This window comes from Salvelinus fontinalis, chromosome 10, assembly GCF_029448725.1.
Source record: "Salvelinus fontinalis isolate EN_2023a chromosome 10, ASM2944872v1, whole genome shotgun sequence".
NCBI classification, from domain to species: domain Eukaryota; kingdom Metazoa; phylum Chordata; class Actinopteri; order Salmoniformes; family Salmonidae; genus Salvelinus; species Salvelinus fontinalis.
In genome coordinates this window covers 27,851,814-27,870,129 of record NC_074674.1, presented here as the reverse complement: position 1 = coordinate 27,870,129, position 18,316 = coordinate 27,851,814, and the positions used below count along the sequence as shown (strand labels likewise).

The following is an 18,316-nucleotide window of genomic DNA, read 5'->3' as shown; positions in this document are numbered from 1 at the left end:
AGGAACCAATCCTTTTTTTTCTCATTGTTTTGTTGCAGGAACCAATCCTATGAACGATGCCTATGTAACTTGTCTGTGTAAGTAGTATATAAGAGATCTAACGGGACTGCCCCAACAGAGCTCACTCCGGTACGTTATGCATCTAAGTTTGACCGTAACCTCTCCAGCTTGCTGTTAATGAACAATGATTCATTTAATAGCCCTACCTGTTGAGCCCACACTTTTTATTTTATTTATTTTTTAGCAATTGTGAAGTCTAATAAATCCACAGTTCCATTAACATAATTTTTGGGGGGCAAATTAACAAATTATCTTTTGTTGAATTGATATAACATTCCAAACTTGTTAATAAGCAGTATCCAGTTAAAATATGGGATGATTCCAGTATTTGTATCTGTCTGACAGTTTCAATGCGGGACTTTCATTTTGAAGGCAACCTGCAAATTCTACTATTGTGGCTAGCTTCACATAGGTGGTGCAAAAGCAGGAAAAGGCAGTGGAGCAACACGTGACATTGATCAACCAATAGTTTGTTAGATACCACCTACAGACGTTTGATTGACAACCCTCATTATCATATTGGAGGAAGAAGTACATAAATAAATATTTAATAAAATGGATTAAAGTTTGAATAATTACAAAACATAGATAAATAAGTAAATACATACAGATATGTAGAGAAAATTAATTACATTTGTCAGTTTTTTTATTTCCTTGCTCATTTATTTAATTGTGTGTGGATTTAGATATTTATGTATATATTTGTGTGAATGTATTTAATTCTAATTATGGCAGGTTTGGTCCTCCATTGTGCTTCTTGCCTGCATATTTCCCCTCCCTAACCAAGATCCAGAACCCAGCTCTAGCTCACGGTTCCTGCTGGGCTCCAGTGCTAGTGTGCATGTAGTAATGGGCGCCTATGTGTGATATCTGTAAATTATTTGTACAATGTTCATGTCAGTGGTTTAAAGTGAGAACTTGTTCTCAACTAGCCTACCTGGTTAAATAAAGGTGGGGGGAAAAGTACTTAAGTAAAGATACTTTAAATTACTACTAAGTCTTTTTGGGGGGGTATCTGTACTTCACTTTACATTTTGGACTACTTTTACTTCACTGCATTCCTAAAGAAAATAATGTACTTTTTACTCCATACATTTTGACTGATACCCAAAAGTACTTGTTACATTTTGAATGTTTAGCAGGACATGAAACTGGTTTAATTGACACACCCTTATTTTTTTAAATAGGCAAGTTAAGAACATTAAGAACAAATTCGTATTTTACAATGACGGCCTATGGCACCATCCCCTAACCCGGACGACGCTGGGCCAATTGTGCGCCGCCCTATGGGAGAACATCCCTGGTCATCCCTACTGCATCTGATCTGGCGGACTCACTAAGCACATGCTTCATTTGTAAATTATATCTTAGTGTTAGAGCGTGCCCCTGCCTATCCATAAATTAAAAATAAAATGAGGCTGTCTGGTTTGCTTAATATAATCCTTTTTAAAACAACTTATACTTTTGATACTTAAGTATATTTGAAAGCAGGTACTTTTAGACTTTTACTCAAGTAGTATTTTACTGGTTTACTGAGTCATTTTCTATTAAGGTATCTTTACTTTTACTCAAGTATGACACTTAAGTCTTTTTTTCCACCACTGGTTCGTGTAATGCAATAAAATAATAATGGACTTCTGTAACCGTAGCTAACAAGATGTCAGCCCCCAAGAATCGGCGTATGCGACCGTGAGTAAAGTATGTTGATAACAACGGTCGGCCATCTTGGAGGCTGTCTCTAATTTTCTATTTATTTATTACCTTTATTTAACTAGGCGAGTCAGTTAGGAACACATTCTTATTTACAATGACGGCCTACCATAAGGCCTCCTGCAGGGACGGGGGCTGAGATTTAAAAAATAATAAAAATAGGACAAAACACACCACAGCACTACATAAAGAGAGACCTAAGACAACATGGTACAAACCTTATTGGGCACAGACAACAGCAAGAAGGTAGAGACAACAATACATCACGTGAAGCAGCCACAACTGTCAGTGTCCATGATTGAGTCTTTGAATGAAGAGATATGACTCTGAATGGAGATAAAACTGTCCAGTTTGAGTGTTTCTTGCAGCTCGTTCCAGTCACTAGCTGCAGCGAATTGAAAAGAGGAACGATCCAGGGATGTGTGTGTTTTGGGGATTATAGTTCAATGGTTGCAAAATCCTACTGACTTCCAATCGTATTCGTCACATCCGTCGAATACAACAGGTGTAGTAGACTTTACAGTGAAATGCTTACTTACAAGCCCTTAACCAACAATGCCGTTTTAAGAAAATACCTTTTAAAATGTAAGAGAGAAACAGATAAAGATCAGCAGTAAAATAACAATAGCGGTGCTATATACAAGGGGTACCGGTTTCGAGGTAATATGTACATGTAAGTAGAGTTGTTAAAGTGACTATGCATAGATAAGAGAGTAGCAGCAGCGTAGAATAGGGGGGCAATGCATATAGTCTGGGTAGCCATTTGATTAGATGTTCAGGAGTCTAATGGCTTGGGGGTAGAAGCTGTTTAGAAGCCTCTTGGACCAAGACTTGGCGCTCCGGCACCGCTTGCAGTGCGATAGCAGAGAGAACTAGGGTGACTATGACTAGGGTGGCTGACAGCTCTGACAGCAATTTCAACATGGTACGGTTTTTTCTTCGATTTCAAGCTGCTTTCAAACAACGACCTCTACTGGACACCATACTTCAATGTAGTTAGTTAGTATTTTTTCATCCAGGGTTTGTTACCTGAACAGTAGCTTAGCAGGTAGAGTTGGGGTCTTGGGGACCAGACTAGGTATTTTGAGAATCGTTGTGTGACACCACCCTTTCAGCACATTGTTTAAACAATTCGTTTTGAGTAAAGTATACGATTCTGTTTAAAGCATCCTAAATAATGGCATATATTCCGTTTTTGACAACAGAGGAAGCATGATGGAAGGGGCGAACCTTCAATGGCAATTGATTGTGGGGGAGATTTACTTAATTTGGAAAATATATATCTAAAATGTATATACAAAAGTATGTGGACACCCCTTTCAATTTAGTGTATTCAGCTATTTCAGCCACACCCGTTGTGTACAACTGTATACAATCAAACACAGCCATGCAATCTCCATAGACAAATATTGGCAGTAGAATGGCTATACTGAGGAGCTCAGTGACTTTCAACGTGTCACAGTCATAGGATGCCACCTTTCCAACAAGTCAGTTTGTCAAATTTAACCACCTGGCAGTCTGACGGACAAATGCATAGTACCAACTGTAAAGTTTGGTGGATGAGTTAGGCCCCTTAACTCCAGTGAAGGGAAATCTTAACGCGCCACCATACAATGACATTCTAGATGATTCTGTGCTTCCAATTTTGTGCCAACAGTTTGGGGAAGGCGCTTTCCCATTTCAACATGACAATGCCCCCCTGCACAAAGCGAGTTCCATAAAGAAATGGTTTGTCGAGATTGGTGTGGAAGAACTTGACTCTCCTGCACAGAGCCCTGACTTCAACCCCATCAAACACCTTTGGGATCAATTGGAATGTGACTGCGATCCAAGCCTAATCGCCCAACAGCAGTGCCCGACCTCACTAATGCTCGTGGCTCAATGGAAGCAAGTACCAGAATCTAGTGGAAAGCCTTCCCAGAAGAGTGGAGGCTGTTGTCGCTGCAAAGGGAGGGACCAACTCCAAATTAATACCTATTATTTTGAAATTAGATATTCGACGAGTAGGTGTCCACATACACTACATGACCAAAAGTATCTCAACATCAAAATCTTCTTTTCAATGCTGACTAGCAGATGTCACTAATGTGCATTGTGTTAAAAACTCCGAGTAATTAACCATTTTCTGCACAATTTGGTGAAATGCCGCGTTGACATGCTAGTCGGAACTAGGAAACTCGGACATTTCTGACTCGCTAATTGGATGAACGCGCACGTGTATAACTACAACCAAATACCAAGTCGGAAGTTTCCTATTTCGGACTAGCACGTGAATGCTTCGGTTTCTCATCACTAGTTTGAAGCCAATATTGCTACAGTTAACTCTCTCTCGCGCCTGGTTTAACTAGTTGACAAATTGGCTATTTTGTGCAAAGACTGAGGCAGTCGAAATAAAATCATTCTCGTCACCCACTTCTTAGCTTCAAAATCCCTCCAACTAACAAACTGGCACGTACACTTCCGCCACAGTTTTATAAGTTCCGCAACCACACATACGTCAGTATTATGCGCCACAGGCTTGTGCGAGAGCCCAATAACTTTAAATGGTATCTGTAATTCAATTTAGAGACTAGTTTAGATTACTATTTAGAGATTAGTATTATAATCCATACTAGGTACACCTTAATATGGGTGAGTGATATAACACAGACGATAACTTTGACAATACACAATCGAATGGTTCTCGCTAAGTAATTTGGTCCAACCGTGGTGATGATGGACTCCGCTGAGAGGTTATTCTCAGTACCACAGGGGCTACCTTCTGCTTGGGACACTGTAACTGCAGCTCTGGTGAGTAGATGGACCTAACTTGCCTACGTAAGGTACCTTGTGTTGTTGACATAGGTTGCCTTCCTTTTATGTGAGAATGAAATTAGATAAATTGCACTACTGTGGTTGATTGCTGGACATGTAGCTAGCTAACACATCCACATGCCATTAGGAATTACATAGCTAGTTAAGACCAATGTTGATCTATCAATGTACCTACAAACCATAGTCCGTGTCTGTTTATAAGAACATTACCAATTTCCTCTGTCTGTAGGTGTCTCCAGTGTCCAATGACGACACAATGTCTGATGGGTCTCTCTGTGAGGGGCTTAGCCTGTTGTGCTCAAACGGTCTGGGTCAGTTTCTGGAGGGATGGCTCCTGGAGACCCTGCAGGTGCGTCTGACCACTGCAGTGGCCCCTGAGTTTTGGGCTGGACTGAAGCAGCCAGAGAATGAACTTGGGGAGAAGGATAGGACCAGGATCCTACTCATGGCCTTCCGTACCCTTTTGGGCAGACTGGAACCTTTCCTAGGTGGGTTCAAACATTCAGGTTACAGTTGACTACACCCTTAATACTGGAATTTTGACTGAACAGAATGCTGTCAAATGCGTAAAATAATTGCCCTCTGTCCCTCTTCACAGGAGGGTTGGAGAGGCTGGGTACCTGGCAGGATGAGGGCCGGGGTGGTCTGTGTGGCCCTGGGGCCAGGGGTCTCCGGGAGAGGGCCTTCTCCGTCATCAGGGCCATTCTACTGTTCTCCCCCTCGGCTGTGCTCCAGATGAGAATACAGGAGTTCTACAGCAGGACCTTCTCTGTGCACATTAAACAGAAGGGGGAGGCAGGGGAGGCTGAGGAAGGGGGCAGGGGGCCTGATGGGGGTGTCTGTCAGGGCTGCACTGTCCCCACTCAGCAGTGCTGGTGTCAGGAGGCCCTGGAGCAGCTGCAAGAGCTCAGCCACATACTGTGAGTGAATAGAGGGGTTGCCATGTCACTGTATGCTCTATACGTTGTGCTAGAACAACCATTGTCTACATCTGTGCCAGCCATGTTTGTAATGTGTCTGCAGCTGTCTTTATCCACTTTTCCCACCCTCCAGGTCCAGGTTGCAGCTATTGGAGCGGGTTAGTTCAGAGGCAGTGACGTCCATCTTACACAAACTGATTGAGCAGCGGATGGAGCAGCACTGCAGGGGGGAGTACGAGAGCTCTTTTCTCTTCAGCTTTCAGGAGGTACAGTATACTAGAGAGCCTGTCTATGGGATGACCACTTCACATAATAAAGTGACATGATCTATTAACAAGTTCTTCTTTTCTAGCTTGCATTATTTAACAGAATAGGTTGCTGACCAAACATGATTTGTATATGAAACAATTTACTACACCAGGTCCAAATCTCAGAAATGTGATAATTTATCTGTTTTACTCTTACTTACAAACACTCTCTCAAGTCCCTCTTTTGTTCTCTCTCTCTCCAGTGGCTAGAGCTGGTGTTAGGCTGGTTGAGCAGGGTGTTTGCCAGTGAAGAGGGTGGACTGGGTACGGTGCCCAATAGCACAGGCAGCAGGGCTGGGGAGGTGGGCCAGCCAGCCAACTCCGTGCTGCAGCGCTGGAGGTGTCACATGCACCAGTTCTTCTGTAGGATCTACGTCAACATGAGGATCGAGGAGCTCTTCAGCATCATTAGAGGTGAGGGGTTAGGGAACAGAGAGAGGAGATAGGTTGATGTTTTATGAAACAGAGAGTAATAACATAGAGCTGTCACCTGTGGGTGTCGATGACATAGGGAAGAGATTTGATAAGGGGGAAAGAAGGTAGAAAGCGTTTTGTCATTTCTTCCGCCCTCACATTCTGTCCCTGTCAGATTTCCCTGAGTCAAAGCCTGCCATTGAGGACCTCAAGTTCTGTCTAGAGAGAACCAATCAGAGGCAGCAGCTCCTCACCTCCCTTAAGACAGCCTTTGAGACCCGTCTGCTTCACCCAGGTCAGTGAACCAATGATGGGTTAGGAACAGTGATTGGTGTTTGGCTATTTTTGATGTGAAGAGTAAGTGTTGTTTCCAAATACAGTGTTGCAGAAGAAGCTGGAGTGATAAGACTTGTGTTAGTTAATCCCTTCTCAACAACATTCTTCTCCCCTTCTAGGAGTCCATACCTCTGACATCATCACTGTATACATCTCGGCCATAAAGGCCCTACGGGAGCTGGACCCATCTATGGTCATCCTGCAGGTTGCCTGCCAACCAATCCGCAAGTACCTCAGGTGGGTGCACGTGTATTATCGTAATCTGTATTTAGTTATGTATTATTTTATTCCCTCATGAGTATTTATGTACAAAGCAAACCTTTATTGGGAGGCAAAATGTTAGAGAAGATTGTTCTTTACTTACTGATTTGACTCCCATAGCATATTGTGTTGTTGTTGACATGACATTGATGTGACGTCTGTGGTTCGTTGCCAGGACACGGGAGGACACGGTACGTCAGATAGTGGCCAGCCTTACTGGGGACGCGGACGGCTGCAGTGACCTGGCCAATGAGCTGTCCCGTGCCAACCCTGTGACCCTGGAGACCCAGGACAGTGAGGACGAGGGCAGCGACCCAGAGGAATGGACCCCAGACCCTAAGGATGCTGTCACAGGTCAGTACCCTCAGTGGACCCACAAAGGTCATCACACTAGACTAGACAAACTGTGTCCTTTGCTTTTTCCTGTTTCTGCTGTATTGAACTAGACATTTTTTACCTCTCCGTCACGTCTCTTTTACTAAATAAACTCATCTTTCTTTCTCACCCTTTAGACAAGACGGGCTCCAAGCGGCGTTCGTCTGACATCATCAGTCTTCTGGTCAGCATATACGGCAGTAAAGAGATCTTCATAGATGAGTACAGAACTGTCCTGGCAGACCGACTTCTCCACCAGTTCAACTACAATACAGCCAGGTACGCAAAACTAATTTACAGTAGCTAGTACCAGCATCTGTATCTCAACACTATACACTACATTACTCAACTTTTTGCAGTCACTCTTAATATTATGTGCTTATCGGTATACTGGTGTTGGCATTTCTGTGTGGACATATTGGTTAAATTAAATCAATATATATATTTTTATAGTAATTAACTTTTCTCATGTGCCTCCAGGGAGATACGTAACGTGGAGTTACTCAAGCTGCGATTCGGAGAGTCCCACATGCACTACTGTGAGGTGATGCTGAAGGTAAAGCAGGGTGTGACTTTGAAATCTTGAGTTACCATTTATGTTAGAATGAGCTATGACAACATGATTCTCAAAGTGACTTTCTAGTATCTTTGAAAATATATAGTCCTTTCACCTACCAATGTCTTTCATAGAATAAGGCATGAAGACAGAAGTTAACAAACGAAAACTAAGAACAGAGACCATTGAAACACTTTAGGACACAGCCTTACTCTCCTCCCTCCTCTCCTCTCTCTCTCTCTCTCTCTCAGGACGTGGCTGACTCACGGAGGATCAACACCAACATCCGTGAAGAGGAGTCCAGGCTAGGTGAGGAGGAGCAGCCCCCCATGGCCCTGACTGCCATGATCCTGTCCTCTGAGTTCTGGCCCACGCTGAAGGAGGAGAAGATGGAGCTCCCGCTCCTGGCCTCCCAGGCCATGGAGGCCTACACACACCGCTATGAGAAACTCAAGGTACCTGATGATGAAGATGTAGCATACGTGCCAGTCTGTTTCTGTTTTACTCAAGTCCTTACAAACAGAGAATAGGGGAATTGCATTTTGATATCAAATTCCATAATTCAAATGGTTTCCCAGGCGATGAGGACACTGAGCTGGAAGCCTCATCTGGGCTCAGTGACACTGGATGTGGAGCTGGAGGACAGGACTCTGACTAACCTGACTGTGTCCCCCATCCACGCTGCCATCATCCTGCACTTCCAGGACAAAAGTCAGAACTCCGGCCGTCACAGGCTGCCTTTTGTACAACTCATCATTGTATACAGACATTGTATGAGTAACTACGGTTAAATTTAGCCATCTCTATTTGGCTCTCCTTCTGTCTCTCTCTACTGAAGGCTCGTGGACTCTGGAGGAGCTGAGTGGGGTCCTGGGGGTGCCGCAGGAGATGGTGAGAAGGAAGCTGGCTCTGTGGCAGCAGCAGGGGGTCCTGAAGGAGGAGGCTGGGGGCCACTACTCTATCCTGGAGACCGGCTCGTCCCGGGAGAAACCTGAGAGAGGGGAGATGCTGATCGACAGCGACGAGGAAGGAGACTCCAATACCACCACCCAGTCAGAACAGAGGGAAGAGAAACTACAGGTATGCAGGCAGACACACACACACATTGGAGGCATGTAATTAAAATATAAATACACATTTCCTGTCAAATACAAATCAAGCTAGCCCTAACAGCCCTCTGCTCTTTGTGCAGTTGTTCTGGGCCTACATCCAGGCTATGCTGACCAACCTGGAGACCATGACCCTGGAGCGCATCCACTCCATGCTCCGGATGTTCGTTGCCACGGGACCCGTTGTCACAGAGATGGATGTGAATGAGCTGCAGGGCTTCCTGCAGAGGAAAGTGCGAGAACATCAGCTCATCTTGTCCGCAGGTGTCTACAGACTGCCAAAGTCCACCAACTGATGGGGAGAAGAGATGAGGAGGAGGAAAGAGGTAGAACTGAAAAACGGAGGTATCTGATTTGTTTTCTAAATGTACATGATGCAGCATTGCAGCCAGAGACTACAGTTTCCCAGATGAACCTGTTCAGGAATAGGTTTGGAAGGCAACTGAAAACGCCAAGCATTGTGCGGATTACTATGTCTTACAATACAAATGGCTATAATGAGCATGAACCAATCATTCTCTCTTTATTGTTGATCATCCACGTTGCTTGACTTTGTTTCGGACTGCTTGTCATGACTTTTGGGGACTCCGAATCATACACAGTTTTTCAGCATATTGAATTGACATGTGTTTGGATTTTGTCATTTGGGGTTCCCTTTGGATAACATTACAATTGCCTGAGCTAATAAAACATTGATTATTATGTAGTAGGATTGTATTTGTTTAAAGAATCTTGTAGAGCTTGCTGAAATGAAGTCATGTGAGGAACTCCTGACCTCTAGTGGATTATTGTGGAATCTTAGATTTGTGTATATCAAATTCGGCATCTGAGTTTGTCATGTGTACTACTTGCTTGGATTTTGGTTTATTCAACTCTCATGGATTTCAACACAACTGATTGTCTTTCAGATTATTGTCAAAGACAGTTTATATTTAAACGATTATCTATTTTCCTGGTCCTAGTAACCCACATGGTGTGCAGGTTTTTGTTCCAGCCCCCAGTACTCACACCTGATTCAATGGTAGTTGAATCCGTTCTGTTAGTGCTGTGGCTGAACAAAAGCTTGCACACCCTGTGAGTCCCCAGGACCAAGATTGAAGAGCTGTGACAGCAGGCAGGGGGCGCCTCATCCCTGTCTTTCTCGGACCGGTAATATCACGTGTGGGGGGTGTACTGAAGGTTGCAGTGATTATAGTCATATGGATGGATGTTATCACACTTAGAGGGGGGAGTTGAGGAACATCAGTCCGAAAACTGCACCGAAGTGAACAACTCAAGGAATCACGCTGCTGGAGAACAATTAGAACAAAATAACAGGATAAATTACACATGGATTACCTAAACATTTCTTATTTTGACTGAAATTGCATTTCAATAGAGAACCATATGGTTCGTTTTCAGGACAGTAAGGCGTTTTACCACTTCCCAGGTGAACTCACGAGGTCCGTTTTCTTGGATTTATTTAACTTCAATTTTGAGCAATGGGATATAAAACGGAACTTGGATATTGTTTCTTTGTGTTATTCACATATTCTCTCATATCCAGGTGTCGAATGAATATGGAAAATAATATCACAGTTGCGGTGATGCTTCCCGATAATTACCACAAGTATCCATGGGCTTTGCCTCGGGTTTTCCCAGCAATTCTTATGGCGAACGAGAATCTCCAGAAGAAGCACGGACTTCTCAAAGGCCACTCTATTCAACTCTTGAATTTCAGCACAGAGGATTCAACCGGTGTCTGCGCAGAAAATAAGGCACAGATTATCGCCGTGGATACCAAACTTTATAATAAACCAGATGCTTTCTTTGGACCAGGGTGTGTGTATTCAGTCGCCTCAGTTGGAAGATTTGCATCCCATTGGAAACTCCCATTGATAACTGCGGGAGGAACCGCATATGGGTTCGATAAAGGGGACGAGTACAATACGATTGTTCGCACCGGACCCTCGACCACAAAACTGGGAGACTTTGCTAACATTATTCACGCGCACTATAATTGGACCTCTCGTGCCATTCTGATTTTCCACGATTTGAAAAAAGATGACCGACCTCACTACTTCCTCTCTGAAGGAATTTACCTAAATTTGAAGGATGAAAATGTCACAGTTGGTGCCTTTCCATATGAAGACTCACCAAGCTATTATAAAGAAATCATTACTTTCATGAAAGACCACGGAAGAAGTAAGTCTATTAGTTGGCTATTTTCACATGTGCGATAGCAGGTTGACTTGTATTGTCACGAGTCTGGTCCTGGAGGCAGAACTGAGCATTTCCCCTAAACTAGGCCAGCTGAAATGTCCAAATTGGCTATATTGTAAAAAGTCATGAAAACAAAAATGTGCCTTTTGACCAGCTGTGCCATATGGAAATGTGGATGTTACCATAATAGCCTAGCACCAAGAATCTGATCAGATTTCCAAAATGCATGCAACATTGTCTCGACAATAATGAGATACCAGTTGGGCCTTTAACTAGCCTAGTAAATTTGGTGTTGGTGATAGGTAAGCATATTAGCCAACAATAATATTTAGTTTTGAGTTCTTGGTTTTGACATGGGCCGTCAGTGGATTTTAAACATGTTCTTGCCATTCTTATCTAAAATAACAGGTAGACGATAAAGAATACACTTTTATGCACCGTGTGTGACCAGACCACTGATTTATTGCTCTTGTCCACCTGCGTATTTTGTAAAGAAAAATAAGTGATGGGCTCGTGGGTTCTTTCTTCTTCTCTTTTTCAAGGGTCCCTGCATGCATTTTACTTACAACATATATTCCAATTTAGTAGACAGCCATTTTAACCTGAAATGTGAATTATTGTTGTAAATATTATGTATGTAGTGTTGACGTTAATTAATTACAATGGCCCCATGTTAATTTACAATATCTTGGAATGTTGATTCGCAATCATACGTTTTTTTATTTGCAGCTCATTCTATTTAAAAGTAAGCCTTCCGTGTCCACAGTACAGTCTTGCTTATTTCAGGGCAATTTATAAGAAATCCTTAGAATTAGACAATTAGTAGGCAAGCTCAATATATTCCGTTTGTTTACCTAGTCTAAAATCATATTGACACATGGTAATGCTTGCTGTAGGATATGATATTACATGTTTATTAAAGCTGTATACTTTTTTTAATGGCTTTTATTAACCCAAAACAGTTTTAGAAATGGTAAAATAATTCAAACTTTTAAAACCATATCCTATACACATCACAGTACATTTTAAATTATTTCAATGTTGTGATAAATAGCCAAATATTGTCGTTAGTTAGGTTAAGAAATGTCTGTAGAGAGGGTCACAATGAGACCAGATGAAAGTGACAGTGCCAGTTGTGTTGGCAAATCAAAGCTTGACATTGGTTAAATTGTTTGATACCAGTCATTTGTGTGTGTTTGCTTTCTGTTAGTCATCTCTCACGTCAACATCTTCCTTGTTGTTTATCTTATCAACACCATTGAGTGGCTTCAATGTGGGTTTATTTGAACCACGATTTCACACATTTTGGCTACATGATTTCAAAAATTGGTAGCTTTTGAATTTTCAATTAATATTTGTTGGCAACTCTGGGAATCCTTAAATTGGAATTAAGGATGTTAATGATACATTCTACTGACATGGTTGCATAAATCACCTTGGACCTCAGCATTATACTGTAATATAAACATATTGATAAAATACCAGTAGATGAAAGTTCAACAGAGAAACATCAATGCTGCTAAAATCTATGTTCAATGTTCTGAAGCAGGCAAGTGATATTTAATGTGTACTTTGGCCCAGAAATGTTCTGTTTGTTGGAAACATCTAATGCTCTGTGTTGATTTTAAATTGCTTCTGGAAGAAGAAAAGGCACTGAACTCTTTCACATCTTCTGGGAAGATACTGACTTCCAGTGTTCTCAATAACCCTAAAACATTACTCTAACCACTAAATGTTACTCTTGGCACACTGTTTTCATCCGTAGTTATTGTCAGGGTACTGATTTAGAAATCAGTAGATCAGAACATTGAGTGACTCTGCGCTAAACAACATAGCACAGATGGGACTGTGTGGCCGATGAGTGACTCATGTAAATGACTGGGTTTATCCATTGAAAAACTTTTTCCAGCAGTAAGATGAATAAAAAACTCTGCATATGGGGGTACCAAACTGATGTTATATCAGGAACAGGCCCTTTGAAAGCTGCCAAACCTCTTAGCCGAATTATAGGCACGCCCATGGTGAGCTTGGGGTCACAGAAGCGAATGGTTTTGTCAGGGCTTGTCCAGGCTTGGAGTTCTGGCTCGACATTCCATTAACTTTTATCCTGATGAGATCACCAACAGATAACCCCTGGGCTATCAACCTTTACCTCAACTGTGTGGTCTCTCCTTTTTAGTCAACGGCTCTGCAATAATGTCTAGTTTTGAGATCAATTGTTTTTTTCAGCCTCTTGTTGTCAGGTACAGATGTGAAATGTAAATTGATCCACTCCAACACAGTCCTTCCTATTTTGTCTTCTGATGGGAAACCTGTCTGATTATTGAAAAACGGAATGGACTTTGTTCATGAAAAAAACAATTTACCTTCTTCAAATGGACAAACCTTAACTCCTAGACTTCATATGAAGCCAGTTATGTTTTAAAATCACACCAGGTTGCCTCTGGAAAAGCTCACCACTTGATGCTTGTCAGACTACTTAAAGCATACATACAGAGAAAGGAAATGGCACATGGCTGAAAGGAAGAATACATCAAGCTGTGTTTTCTCTTTTGTGGAGGTACATATGTGAATTGTTTTGTCGCAGACTTGAAAAGCTACATGAGTGTTAACAAGGGTGCCCACATAATGGAGCGAAGGTAAAGTATAGACCCCTCACCGTAAACACAAAGTGAGGTTCCTGATAGTTGGAAATGTGTTTATGGAAGTTGTGTACTATCTTCCTGGAAGAGAACAAAGACATGCGATGAAGGTGTACAGTATACAAGTCCTCCTACAAGAGTTATTAAAGTCCCTCTAACGTTATACCATAATGCTAACATGATACCATAGGTTATAAGTATATCTAAAATGCTCTCTGTCAAATTTATATAACACTAAGTAAGATAAACATTACACAAAACACTAAAGTTGACTACATTCTAAACATAGAGAGACTGGTCTTTTTTCAAGCGTCTTACCTGGAGAAAAGAAATACTGAAATTGAATGTATTCATTGTATAGGGATGTGTTGAATAGTGCAGCATTATCCTTCTCTGCATGTAGATGTTGTGTGAGTCATGGGAGAGAATGAAGCCTTGTACTAGAAATGTTAAATTAAGACGAGGTTGATTGTTTGCCATCTTTGTCTGCCACGAAGTGAAGTAAAATGTACCAAACAATTTGAAGTGCTTTGTATTAACTTAAGCCCATGCAGATCCTTATGATTTCTACAACACAGGAGGACTTTTTCCTTGCCTTTTTGTACATTTGTTTTGGACGATGTCCAGGAGACAGCAGGACTACTTGGCATTGCTCCTTGTGAGCTGTTTTGGAAGAGATGAGAGTTGAGGTCTGAGCGGTGTTCTGTGCCGACTTTGGTCTAACACTTGAGGAAATGTCTGCTAACTGGGAGGACTGTCTTAGACCTGGCAGAAGTCACTCTGACATGCAGTGAATGGAAATAATGCCTACAGACATGCTGTCCATGGAGTAGACGGAATGCAAACAATGGGATTGTGTAATGTAGACAGGCGTACAGCACAGACAGCTTTACACACTGTAAACACACATGCACACTCCCCCTAAATAGTGCACGCACGAATGTGCACCATCAGTAGGTCTACCTACACATGCTTCCTCATAACTGCATTTACCAAAAGTTACAGATTTGGATTGAATTCATATCTATGGTTCATATCTAAATCTAGTCTCACAATGATAAGAGGTGCAATTCTACTGAATAGTGCTAACATAAATCCTATAAAGAGTGATAACAAACCTTTGTGTCGTGTTTTTGTCGTCCCTACAGTTGTGTATATCTGCGGGCCTCCGGACACGTTTCTGAGTATCATGAAGCTTTTCCAGAGTGAGATCCCAGACCCTGAGAACTACGCCATCTTCTATCTGGACGTGTTTGCGGAAAGCCTAACGGAGCGCAAACCCTGGCTGAACAACGACAGCCTCTGGATTGATCCCATCAAGGTCTTCAAGGTAAACTGCACAGACAGAGAGTTTGACAGACAGAGACATGGAGACAGAGAAATATTCCTGCCTTTGTTCCCTTTCATTCATTACGTTTTGCTAATTTAATTTTTCACAGAAACCTTTTTTAGTAATTGTGTCCAAATACTCTGTCACTAATTTGATGTTGAACTGTCAGTGCCTTTCCCCTTCGGTCATTGGAACCAGACAAGTTTACTAGTCTGAAACTGCCATTTGGCCTGTGAAATGAATGTCTCTCACTAAGGAAATTCAATTCAAAGCCTCTACTTCGTGTGTGCATCACAAGCTTGTCCATCAACAGTATCATTCCACATCCCTCTGTTCTAACTGAACCTGTATCAAAGGGAACACAAAGTTCACCAAGTTGATTGAAGGTTTACCGACGAGTATGAATTACTGTAAAGTAGTGCTGAGCGATTAACCAACATTTCATTTGAACCGAGCGACTTCGGTTCAATTACTTGAATTCCATTTAGTGTTTTTTTTTTTTTTTTGTGAGCCCAATGCGCCATTTCTTTAGAGAGAAATCACATAATTCACGAGAGAAATCATGCCAATAACTATGTGGGACACTGGGCTGAAGGGAGTTCCAGTTTTCATTAAGCAAAGATTCAACCTAATTCAGAGCCAGAACGTGGTAATTAACTACAATGACCATAATCCATTGTGTCTGTTTTTCCAGCTCTGACTGAGATGGATACACTTTTACACCTGGTATGTTAGGTTAGATACACACAGACCGCATGAGAAAGGAATGTACACAAGACAACCAAAAGAGGGCTAGAGAGAGTGCGTGAAAGTATGCATTATTTACATTGAAGAAGTACAATTATTTCGTCAGACAGCTTTGCAGCATACTTAGGCAGGTTAGCCTTACTAAATAGGATGACTAAAGACAGTACAGTATGGGGGAGCACATAGAACGTTGTCTGGCTGCTACTGCTTGAGCAGAGATGTGATGATGACTAAGGAATAAAAAATTATTAAGTAATCAAATAAAAATTCATTAATATACACAACTAAAATGTTTTTTTTATTTCATAGTAACTTCCTATTTTTCTGTTGATGTCTACCCAATGCGGACCTGACGGAGACAATGGAATATTTTCAAGGTTTTTGCTGTGGAATTTCCATTAAAAACTAACAAATAATTGTAATTATTTCATAATGCATTTCATGTTTAAAAAAATATTGAAAACGTGATTATTTTCTAATAATCTAACCCAAACCGAACCAACTTCAAAAAACACTAATCGCTCAGCACTACTGTAAAGTTTTATTATAAAACGTTTAGGATGTTTGTACCTCATGCAAATTTGTATTTGTTTACAATGCATGTTTTTGTTCTTTAGAGGTAGAGATGTTTCCCAGGCATGTTTGTCACCAGCCATTGACAACCAGCTTGGGACAATTATGGTTCATTGTTCATAACCTAATGAGGATGCTAACGAGAACCATGTCTCTCTCTACAGTAGGCCTACAAGGCATCCTCTCAACCTAACCCCAAAACTTTCCCTAAACCAGTCTAACTCACTGCATTAGTCATCCAATCAAATCATAACTGACCTTTGCCTATGATAACAATGCTTTGTCCCACAAATTTCAAATGGAAATTCCATTGTGCAGATGGATAAAGCTTTTATTTTAATCACAGTTATGTAAAATGAACGTGCTTCTCTGATTGTGATAACGAACTTCAAAATGGTTCTGACTCGGCAGGCAATAATCTGTCTCTGCTCGGAGGACTTTAATGATTGGATGGAGTTAATAAAGGAGAGCATGTGTTTTCAGCTAAAAGCCACTTAGTCCTGCATGTTGATGTGTTGAGAAATAAGTAAGTGGGGGGGTACAGATGCTTCTCTTCCAATTTGGTCGTTAAATGCCACTGATTTCGCTGCAGTTACTGTAGTCTCTTAGTATTAGAAATTCCGGCGTAGAACTCCTAATGAAAGGCGCTACAAATGACTTTGGATTGATAAAGACAAGTTAAGCTTATTAACTTGACTGAAAAAGTGTGTGCTGTTGTCTGGTTATTGCAAGTCTTTTTTTCTGAAGCGTTACAATAAAAAGGCTAGATATAAACAGACACAATATGAAGGCACTTAGATGGAGATAGATAAGCTATTCGTAAAGCACTTTGTTGAGACCTAATACTTAGTTAAAATTGATGCCTCTGCTCGTGATATACTTCTACCTTGTAATATATACGATTTTGGCCCTGTTTTACTGATTATACAACATCTTCATTTGACTACAAGCAGTAAAAGGATTTATGGCAATATGCAGCTCTAGAATGTTGATTGCTTTTGGAAGTTACTTGTCGATTGTTTATCATTACTGAATCTGACCATTCAGCCGGATTTAGCTTATATCAGTAATAACAAGGCAAAGTTCAAGTCAACTCAATTGATGACCATATATTAAATCTTAGGCCGAAACGGTGCTTTTCCATCCAAACAATATGCCTCCATCCAAACATAATTATTCAAACAACGTCACAACTGTGGTCTAATAGCAATTTGCAACAAGTCAGGCAAATAGAAATTTAATTATAACATAAGCAATATATAGTTACCACAGCTGGTTTAAAAAAAAAAAAAACGTTTTTGCCCTAGTCTTCAAGACATGTGCATTTGGACACAGCTAATTGTGCATTCTTCACCATAAATGTTGTTGCCGTTTACTCACAAGGGACTGTTCATTAGACTGTTTAGATTATAAAACAGGATACATCTGCTCATTTTTAATCCTACTTCGAATTACAATTGTATCATTTACATTTCCACCCAGTAGGAAATCCGTCTGCATGCCATGATTATAAATCTGTCATAGTTGGTACATGTTTATGATGCTCTGGGTGTAATTCCCCAGTGATGTTCCACTTTCTCATTGTTGTCTCTCTTTCTTCCAGTCCGTGTTGGTAATAACATACAGGGAGCCTGATAATCCAGAGTATAAAGAGTTTCAAGATGAGCTCCACATTAGAGCTCAGAAGGACTTTGATGTGAACATAGAACCCTCTCTGGTAAGTTGTTTGAAATCCTGCCACATCTAAGCCACTGCTATAAAAGAGATCATTTATACATAGTAATTAATGGATTTCTTTGATTCATTAAAAACTTGACTCCTTCCTTGTGAAGATTAATGGCGTTTTGGCGTCTAACTGGGCTCAAACAGATATTTAAATCGAGATAGAAAGGGAGTAGAGCCATGCATATAAGGGTCAAGATATAATTCCATGCAAATAGTAAACAAAAGCTGCATTTG

At 41.2% G+C, this 18,316-nt stretch overlaps 2 protein-coding genes across 4 annotated transcripts in view; both read left to right on the top strand.

Moving 5' to 3' along the window:
• Window positions 1-692: 692 nt before the first annotated feature.
• LOC129863908 (anaphase-promoting complex subunit 2-like) lies at window positions 693-14,945 on the top strand. Of its 3 annotated transcripts, none has more exons than XM_055936314.1 (15): window positions 693-4,560; window positions 4,814-5,072; window positions 5,183-5,504; window positions 5,638-5,770; window positions 6,016-6,226; window positions 6,402-6,521; window positions 6,682-6,799; window positions 6,999-7,177; window positions 7,336-7,477; window positions 7,679-7,754; window positions 8,006-8,209; window positions 8,333-8,465; window positions 8,593-8,834; window positions 8,947-9,208; window positions 14,856-14,945. In XM_055936314.1, the coding sequence occupies exons 1-14, from the start codon at window positions 4,483-4,485 to the stop codon at window positions 9,157-9,159; spliced, it is 2,430 nt and encodes an 809-aa protein (XP_055792289.1). In that variant the 5' UTR covers window positions 693-4,482; the 3' UTR covers window positions 9,160-9,208; window positions 14,856-14,945. The 3 variants fall into 3 exon arrangements, with proteins under 3 accessions (XP_055792289.1, XP_055792288.1, XP_055792287.1); XM_055936313.1 differs by having other exon boundaries at window positions 8,947-9,189; window positions 14,856-14,942; XM_055936312.1 differs by lacking the exon at window positions 14,856-14,945 and having other exon boundaries at window positions 8,947-9,569.
• LOC129863906 (atrial natriuretic peptide receptor 2-like) overlaps window positions 9,664-18,316 on the top strand; it is a 45,949-nt gene continuing 37,296 nt past the window's right edge. Inside the window, exons 1-3 of the mRNA XM_055936309.1 lie at window positions 9,664-11,047; window positions 14,856-15,037; window positions 17,961-18,074. Of these exons, the coding sequence (XP_055792284.1) occupies window positions 10,345-11,047; window positions 14,856-15,037; window positions 17,961-18,074 (999 nt within the window). The 5' untranslated portion in view covers window positions 9,664-10,344. The remainder of the gene's footprint in view (window positions 11,048-14,855; window positions 15,038-17,960; window positions 18,075-18,316) is intronic.

What these genes read in the sequence shown, in the direction of transcription:
- LOC129863908 (XM_055936314.1), top strand. Translation starts at nt 4,483, where the DNA reads ATGATGGACTCCGCTGAGAGGTTATTCTCAGTACCACAGGGGCTACCT. An exon ending in GCTCTTCAGCATCATTAGAG is followed by an intron (nt 6,227 to 6,401) that starts GTGAGGGGTTAG and finishes TGTCCCTGTCAG; the next exon opens with ATTTCCCTGAGTCAAAGCCT. An exon ending in CCAATCCGCAAGTACCTCAG is followed by an intron (nt 6,800 to 6,998) that starts GTGGGTGCACGT and finishes GTTCGTTGCCAG; the next exon opens with GACACGGGAGGACACGGTAC.